Here is a 9,628-nt window from a genome sequence, read left to right as displayed (position 1 = left end):
GCAGACAGAGGTCTAAAGATTATTGACCAATTATTTTATGATAATATTTTGCAGCCATTTTTTCTATCTCCAGGAGAAGTTTCAGTTACCATCGTGTGACATGTTTAGGTATTTACAGATTAGTGATTACATTACAAAACATAGAGATTGGAACATAATCAAGAATACCCCAACAAACATTGAAACATATTTTATCAATATAATTAGGCACAATATACCGACTAAGAATCATGTTCCCTATATTTATAGGAACCTATTAATGGATTTACCGGATAACACCTTCCACATAAAAAATAAATGGGAGTTAGAGTTGAATATTATAATTGAAGATGGGGAATGGGAAACATTGTGTAAGGGCTGTCACAAAGGTATAAACAGTAATACGTGGAAGGAGTTTGACTGGAAGACAAATACACGGTTCTTTAGGACACCCTTGATCATTTCCAAATTTATAGACACCCCCACAGCAAAGTATTGCTGGAGGGAGTGCGGCCTGATTGGTGACCACTCACACATATTCTGGGACTGCCCAAAGATGGTCTCTTTCTGGCATGGGACAAAGGAGGAGATAGATAGAATTATGGGAATTGATCTACCGCTCAAGTCATCTGGTTGCAGAGGATGTATGTAATAGAAACCAGAAGTACCTGTTGCATATACTCCTGATAACTGCTAGGAAAATGGTGACATTGAATTGGAGGAAGCCACAACCACCGACACTGGCACAATAGAAACTAAAATTAAAGGAGGTATATGGGATGGAGGCTCTGACTGCCCAATTACAATTTAAAGACAGACCTGTTTGAACAGAGGTGGTCTCCCCTGACAAGGTATTTCTCTGCCTGAGAACAATCCCAGATCCTTTGATGTATGTGTGGTATTATTTTTAATATTACTACGACTCTATTGTCATTTCTTGTTTGTATTATTCTTTCCCTGTTTTGATTTTTCAAATGTTCTGCATTTTTATTATTTAATCTTTTCCAACATTTGCTGATATGTACTGTCTTTGGTGTAGATTGATACTGATGTGCTGTAAAGTGATGTAAGGTGTTGTTTATTTTCTTTGTTCAATAAAAAAAAAGTAAAAAAAAAAAGAAATGATGTCGACTAGCAAGCTGTGATTCCATACATGTAATGTTATCACTGTACGACGAGCCATCAGCCAGAAAAGAGAAAGAAAACAACATCCGGTTTCAAAACCATAACAATAATTACGTCTTAGCTTTTGTTGATTTGTGATCAAAAGTTGTTTTCAACGGAATAAAAACGCCGCTCAAGGTTAATCCAATGTCTTTGTGTCACGTTGACATTTTTACTGATAATCATCATATTTATGGTATAAAGTTTAGCAGTCCAGCGCTTCAACTTTCAGATATGCTTCGTTTGCATCACTATCACTCCGCAATGGTAATGTTTACGTGGATTTGGGAACTGCCCATCGATTCTATTGGATCTAATGGTTAAAAAAAAGGTGTCAATCACCCAAATAGACCAATGGGTTCCAGAGATATGGTCCAGCGTAAAGTATAAAGTATGATAGCCAGCGTCAGCATATTTACGCAGCAGACTCTACGCAGTGTTTATACGTAAGGAAGCCGGAATTACAGGACACAGAGCGCATGGAGCACAGAGCGCATGGAGCACAGAGCGGACAGCAGATAACAGAGCAGATTACAAGATGTTTTTTGTTTTTTTACAACAGTTGTATTTGGATGGAATGAATACCTATAGTGATAATTCAAAGTAATAAAATGATTTTTACAGTGAAAAAGGTCAAATGGAACTGATGGTTCCCAAATTACCCAGAGGTGAGTCCGCCTGTACTTTATTTTTCTAAACCTCTCTAAAAAGATCGAACTTCACTTGTTTTGCATCAATCTTGATACAGGGTACTTATTATATGTTATGGTTTGGATTCCTAAATATTTTAGTCTACTAACCCATCATTCAAGGGTGACTTTTCACTGTAAGTAATGGGTTTTTACTATGTTCCATCTTAATTTACTTTAAAATAAAAACATCTATATTGATTCTGACACTTCTACATCCAACTCACAGATATAACCTTGCTTTGAGAAAAAATATTATTAATTTGCCCCTTTTAGAAGTGAAGATATAGTCATTTGTTGTGTTAATGGCATTTTCTAGCCTGAAACCTGAAAAACAGGCTCAGGGTTTAACAGGTTAACTTTGATTACAGACTGGACTTTGGACTTGTCGGCTTTGACTTGGCATTTGTCTTAGGACTTGTCGATCTTGATTTGGGTTAGGACATGACATGAAACTTTCCCTGGGACTGTTTTGAGACTTGGTCTTTATTTAAGATATATTTTTCTGCCTTCTGGGACATGTTGGTCTTGACTTGGGACTTCGTCTTTTGACTTAAATATCTTGATTAGAGTCTTGACTTCATGGTTGGTACTTGTCAGTTTTGACTATCTTCTGAACATCTACACTGGAAACCAGCAAAATTCAAAAAAGCAAACCCTGAGCTTAAATTTGATGATGTGTCATTAACAGAATGTGAAAAGGTTAAATATGAAGTGTATTAAAGGATGAGCATGCAGCTTGCAGGTGTCAAAGTTAATATATGAACTATGAATTCTCACATACCTGTTGTCATGCATGCAGAGACAAAGGCGAAATGTACCCATTGCTCAGGAATCAGTACTTCTCTGGCTGCAGGCCTGAAGCTGTTGCATGTGTCAGCAGATTACTGGCCGTTAATCAAATTCAAACTTTTTTACATTCCTCAGATCAGAACACTGCTGCCAGCCCAACCGATTCACTCCAAACGTCGAGTGCCTCTAAAATCACAATCCTCTCCTTTACATGTGCTCATAAGTCAACAAAGCAGTTTTTTTTCTTTACAGATGAAAACAGAGTCAGAAAAAGACAAAGAGGTCTAAGAGACTTTGAGATTGAAAGGCAGAGTGCTGCATGGATGACGTGATTTATTATTGATAGCACATAAAAAAGGAACATTAACAAAAGACAATGTACATTTAAGCTGCAAACAGCGAAGAACGGGCACTGTGATAACATTTGAACATGCACAGTTGACCTTTAACAGCACCTGTGTTCATGGTAAAGCATCAAAATTGGCTGCGGACTGGTGTATTTCAAGTTGTTTAAGGAAAAAGGAAGTAATGCTGTCTCATTTCCTGTTTTGAGGGCTCCGCCTGCTCTCTATTAAATAAAGTTTGTTAGTTGGTGGTACCAGCTGTGAAACACATCCTATGCAAACGTTCAAAAAAGTTCATAATCTATCTTTACGCTACGTCATCTGACCTGGTTGACAATTACATGGGTTACACACAAATTATAATGCATTCGTTTTTGTAAGTTTTAAAACAGTGAACTATAAAAGTAACATTTTGTTTTGATAATAATATGTCTACATTTCTAATTAAACATTTTTAATGCAGGACTTTTACTTGTAATACAGTCATTTTAGACTTTGGTGTTGGTAGTAAGAATATGAATAGTAATGTGTTAAACATAGGCCCAAAAAGCTTCCTTTATGAGAAACGTGCTGCCCTTGCAAATTAAGAAGCACCTTCCCCACCTAGTAGAGATGTTAAGATTCACCGATTCGCATCGGTGCACCAGCATAAACGTTCAAGATGCGAGTGCACCGGTTGAAAGAGTGCACATCGGCTACAGTTTGGGTTGAACTCGCGATGCATCGATTGTATCGTCTTTGCATCGGAAAAAAAACGATTAATTCATATAATATCCCCTCATCCTGTCAGCACTCAGCAGAGACGGTCTTTGATCTTTGCTTCGTCACTACGGAGGCCGAGAGTCTCAGTTATCAACACACACGGAAGTCGAGGAGAAAGAGAAACACAGCGCACCGAAAACTACCTACAAATGAAACGTTTGGCAACACTTCGGATTGTTCAAGAAAGACGGTCAACTTGAAAAATCGCTCGCAAATTGTTAACGATGCCGAGCCGCTTTAAAGCACACAAGTAATTCGAGGAACTTAGCGACGCACATAAAGAGGCGACATGGGGTCTGCGGCTGAAAAGAGAAACCTGAAAGTTAGACTATGAGTTAAATCACTCAGTGAGGTGTTCTGTCAGAGAGAGTGGTGTTTAGTTTACAGCAGCCTGTGACGGCCAATAATAATTTAAATGTCTTCCTTAATGTAAGCAGTTATGAAATACCTGTTTGTGAAAGTTTTTTTTATTCTTTATTGTTCATATAGAACCCACTGCTTTCTGCTCACTGGTGAGTTAACCTATGAATGAGTGTTAAGCACATCTGGCTGGCAGCTGTATGGGCATTGCTCTATGGTAGCTGTTATTTGCACATTGTTAATCATGAGCAATGCATATAATGTGCTGCGACGCGGTCATTATGGGGAAAAGAACACCGACAGGCTGATCAGGAGCCCGACACGAAGCGGAGGGATCTAGATTGGCATGAAGGCCAAACTGTATACAGTTAAATCGAACGGACTTGTTGTGCAGATGTGAGCGTCCTTAACAACGGTCAATAAGTCCTTGACAGCGGTCTGTCTGTTCTGGATTAACAACGTGTCACATGTTCTGAATTGACCAATCAGAATCGAGTATTCAACTAAGCCATGTAATAATCATGGGTAATGCATCCTTAAATAGTTTAACTGTGAGGTGTTATACAATTGCACTGTACTCTGGAGAGTTTTTTAAGGTAAAAAAGGTACAAAATAAACAGCATGACGGGATGCGCAGTACTAGTAGAGAGGACCAAATATGTAAAGCACTTTTTTGTTAATGTATGATTTGCTGCATATAAGGAATAAAACAAAAATCCTCTGTCGTACCATATTGAAGTATCATTATTACCCCGAATCGCATAATGTTGAATTAAATCGTATCGAACTGTATCGCAACAGGGGTGAATCGTATCATATAGCATCGCCTGGTGTTTCAAATGTATCGTTAATGTATCCTATCGTGGCAACGTATCGAGATGCGCATCGCATCGGCCTCAGTGATGGAGATGCACATCCCCTAGACAACATGTGTGCAGGCTGCATTTAGGAAACATTTACCAACTTGACCAAAAATGCGCAGGGTTTACATAAAGGAAACGCTGCAAACACAAAACAGTGAAAAAAGAAACGGTGCAAGAATCTAAATGTCATACTTGCTTCGTTTTTTGAAATTGCAGCGTGTTTTCTCCTAATACAAGTGTTTTGGGCAATTGTAGCGAATCATATGAATCATATGTGCAATATATTTTATAATACATGTACAGTTGTTTGAAATTAGACAGCCTAATAACATTTTTTTAAAGTCTCTACTTATTAACTATACCTTTGTAGGTTTTGTCTTATTTAAAATAGAGGAACACATATCACGTGCATACCTAATGCAACAAGCTTGTTTTACCTAAAACAGGTGAGTGACGCTGGCCTGCAGGTTACCATGACAAGACAACAAAAAAATGCGGTGGTGCTGTCAGCCGAGAGCGTTTTCCCACAGCATGCACCTGAAGTATGGCAGCCAGGTGACAGCTTGATGCCAGGAGGCTTTTCAGTCATCACTTTGAGCTCTTCTTTGTGCTGAGAAAAATATGCAACGCCAGCAAGATCAAGATACTGCGATACTGTAAGTGTTAAACACAGCCCAGGGGGAGATACAAAGAGTGATAAAAAAAGTTTTTTTAAATCAAGCAAAGATATGAAAATGAGCTCCAGCTTTATCAGCTGAAATTAATGCAATAGTTCAATAATAACTTGAAATGAACCATTCTGCAAAATGGACTTGTGGGTCATGACATGGCAATAGTGCTGTTACTTATTTTGAGTTGACACTATGCTTGGGACCTGTAGGTCTTGATTTGACACTAGCCTTGAGACTTGTTGGTCTTGGCACCTGGAACTAGTCTTGCTGGTCTTTACTTGGGACTTGGTAGTCTTGTTTTCACATGTATATGGACTTACTGGTATCGTCTTGGGACTGGTGTTAGGACTTGTTGTTGTTGACGAAGGATTTTTTGACTTTCACTTTTTCTAGTCTTCACCAGAGGTAACAAAGTAGAAATACTTCGTTACTGTACTTAAAGACCCTGTGAAGTGTGCACCTGTGCATGATCTGTTATGCTAATACGTATAGTAATGACCAAAATTGTCCATTGGAACCCATATCAAAAGATGTTGGAATAGCAACGAATTTGACGAGTTTTGAATTTGCCGGGGAAATCTGCAGTCGACCTTCGTGGGCGTGGCTTGCGATCTAGTGCGTGACATCACGAGATGGACGCCGCCGCACTGTTTACATTCACCACCGTTCATTTTTTCTCTTTTTCAAAGTCAAATTTCTCAACGTTTTTGAGCTAGTATTTTCCTGGAAAGTGTATCGGAGTCGACTGGAAGTGATTGCCAATCGAGAAAACCTGACAATGGAGGCGACAGTGAAGAAAGAGGGAGGAAAAACACAGGTGAAACGATGCATTGCCGCTGGCTGTAGTAACGTCAAGTCTGCCGAAGTGGCGATGTTTCTGTTCCCAAAAGATGAAGGTGAGCCTGGCTGGTGTCATTGTTTCGTAGATTCGTTCATTGATCATGATAAATAAAGGCCACTGGTCGATTCGAGAGAGAGAGAAAGAGAGACTGAGAGAGTTACAGGGTTGTCGTTAGCATCTGGTGCTAGCTCGGAGCTAACGGAGATTAGCTGTTTCAACAATAAGGAGAGGGAGAGTCCTCTCCTGTGGGANGGCGATGCGATACGATACGATTCACCCCTGTTGCGATACAGTTCGATACGATTTGATTCAACATTATGCGATTCGGGGCGATACGATGCGATTCAACACGATGTAAAAATAATGATACTTCAATATGGTACGACAGAGGATTTTTGTTTTATTCCTTATATGCAGCAAATCATACATTAACAAAAAAGTGCTTTACATATTTGGTACTGCACATCCCATCATCCCGTTTATTTTTTTACCTTTAAAAGCTCTCCAGAGTACAATTGTATAACACCTCACAGTTAAACAATGTAAGGATGCATTGCTCATGATTAACAATCTGCAAATAACAGCTACCATAGAGCAATGCCCATACAGCTGCCAGCCTGATGTGCTTAACACTCAGAGGCTAACTCACCAGTGAGCAGAAAGCAGTGGTTTCTATCTGAACAATAAAGAATACAAATAACCTTTCACAAACAGGTATTTCATAACTGCTTACAGTAAGGAAGACATTTAAATTATTATTGGCCGTCACAGGCTGCTGTAAGCTAAACACCTCTCTCTGACAGAACACCTCACTGAGTGATTTAACTCATATGTCTCACTTTCAGGTTTCTCTTTTCAGCCGCAGACCCCACGTCGCCTCTTTATGTGCGTCGCTAAGTTCCTCGTACTACTTGTGTACTTTAAAGCGGCTCGGCATCGTTAACAATTTGCGAGTGATTTTTCAAGTTGACCGTCTGTAGTAATAGTACATATACCATCAGGACGTTACTGATGGGGTGCGGCTGCGGAGTGATACTGTGTGTATGCAAGTCCGCATCTAGGACGGATCTATGTATCATGGCTGTAGACCTGTTAAGTAATAAAGATACCTCATACAAAGGTCTACGGATACCTTATTACTCTCCATGACCTGCGGTCAACTATATAGCAAAAAGGACTATTACAACGTCTTTCTTGAACAATCCGAAGTGTTGCCAGACGTTTGATTTGTAGGTATTTTTCGGTGCACTGCGTTTCTCTTTCTCCTCAACTTCCGTGTGTGTTGATAACTGAGACTCTCGTTCTCCGTAGTGGCGANTTAACATGAAGAAATAAGGACAGCAAACAGCTAAATGTGTTCCCCAAAATAACAACAATTAAATATCACTCTTAATACAACAAATAATTAACATTTATCTATTTTGGGGAACACATTTAGCTGTTTGCTGTCCTTATTTCTTCATGTTAAAAACCGGTTGCCACTGATAGCAACAAAAGGCCAAGAAGTGGTTGACATTTTTTCTGAATGGTTGCCAATGGCAACCTGGCAACCGTTACTGTCAAGACCTGCACATGTATGGCACAAAAAACCATCCCTCCTGTCTGGAGAAAGGCCAAAGTGGTTGCAATCCCCAAACCCGGCAAAGACCCATCATCCCCAAAGAGCTACCGACCCATTTCCCTCCTCTGCATCACTTACAAGCTCTACGAGAGGCTGCTACTCCAATGCCTCATGCCATTCATAGACACCAAGCTGACTAAAGACCAAGCTGGTTTCCGTCCTGGCCGCTCCTGTGCTGGACAGCTACTCAACCTCACCCAACACATTGAGGATGGGTTTGAAGGAAAGCAAATAACTGGAGCAGCATNNNNTCTCGGTTCCTCAGGTGGAAGCTGCATAGTTGGGTTTTTGATGGGTTGGGTTTCAGGTGGTTGTTATTGTAGTAGCTTGACATTTCTTGGAGGGCACTTTCAAGGACAGGCTCAATCTTCTGGAGGTCTACTTGTTGGGTGGTGATGCAGAGGTCATCTGCGTAGATAAAACGCTGGCATTCTCGGGGTAATGGCTGGTCGTTTGTGTATATGTTGAACAGGAGGGGGGCCAGTACGCTACCTTGTGGGAGGCCGTTCTTTTGGGCTTTCCACTTGCTCCTCTGGTCATTTAACTGGACGTAGAAGCGCCTGTTGTTGAGGAGGCTTTTGATGACTTGACACAGATGCAGGTCACCAGTCATGTCCAGTAGTTTCCTGACCACTGTACGGTGTTGGACAGTGTCNGGTGAGACCAGTAAAATACCTGCAGGACGACAACACACACACACACACACACACACACACACACACACACACACACACACACAGTGTGTGTGTGTGTGTGTGTGTGTGTGTGTGTGTGTGTGTGTGTGTGTGTGTGTGTGTGTGTGTGTGTTGTCGTCCTGCAGGTATTTTACTGGTCTCACCTGTCCTATGTGTGGGTGTGGTCTCTGCTCATGGTGCACTGTTCGAACTTCTGGAAGTGGTTCGTGGTTCCAGGATTGGTGTTCCTGCTGGAGAAGATCGTGGGGATGGCCGTCTCTCGGATGGGAGGCCTTTACATCGTGGAGGTCAACATGCTGCCCTCCAAGGTAATGAAGAGTTCCTCCTGATGGAGCGTTCAGGGCGTTGAGTTTGCACCTGTTGCCCTAGATACAGAGGTGGGAAGTAGTGGAGTACAAATACTTTATACTGTACTTAAAGACCCCTTGAAGTGTGCGCCTGTGCATGATCTGTTATGCTAATACGTATAGTAATGACCCAAATTGTCCATTGGAACCGATATCAAAAGATGTTGGAATAGCAACGAATGTGACGAGTTTTGAATTTGCCGCCTGGAAATCCGCAGTTGTCCTCCGCCTTCGTGGGCGTGGCTTGCGATCTACTGCGTGACGTCACGAGATGGTCGCTGCCGAAGTGTTTACATTCATCACAGTTTATTGTTTCTCTGTTTCAAAGTCGAATTTATCAAAGTTTTTGAGCGAGTATTTTACTGCAAAGTTTTTCGGAGTCGACTGGAAGTGATTGCCAATCGAGAAAACCTGACAATGGAGGCGACAGTGAAGAAAACGGGAGGAAAAACACACGGGAAACGATGCATTGCCGCTGGCTGTAGTAGGCTCAAGTCTGC

General features: G+C 40.9%; 2 protein-coding genes across 2 annotated transcripts in view; both read left to right on the top strand.

The window, feature by feature from the left end:
• Nucleotides 1-1,039, top strand: part of LOC104963762 (forkhead box protein P1-like) — a 924,791-nt gene extending 923,752 nt beyond the window's left edge. The window contains exon 6 of the mRNA XM_010792404.1: nucleotides 1,019-1,039. Within this exon, the coding sequence (XP_010790706.1) occupies nucleotides 1,019-1,039 (21 nt within the window). The remainder of the gene's footprint in view (nucleotides 1-1,018) is intronic.
• Nucleotides 1,040-8,954: 7,915 nt separating this feature from the next.
• LOC104963761 (putative calcium-transporting ATPase 13, plasma membrane-type) overlaps nucleotides 8,955-9,628 on the top strand; it is a 20,746-nt gene continuing 20,072 nt past the window's right edge. The window contains exon 1 of the mRNA XM_010792403.1: nucleotides 8,955-9,089. Within this exon, the coding sequence (XP_010790705.1) occupies nucleotides 8,955-9,089 (135 nt within the window). The remainder of the gene's footprint in view (nucleotides 9,090-9,628) is intronic.

The sequence above is a fragment of the Notothenia coriiceps genome, unplaced genomic scaffold (genome assembly GCF_000735185.1).
Source record: "Notothenia coriiceps isolate Sejong01 unplaced genomic scaffold, NC01 NC01_scaffold00036400, whole genome shotgun sequence".
Taxonomy (NCBI): Eukaryota; Metazoa; Chordata; class Actinopteri; order Perciformes; family Nototheniidae; genus Notothenia; species Notothenia coriiceps.
Note: the sequence above shows the minus strand (reverse complement) of the source record. Positions and strands in the feature narration are given on the sequence as shown.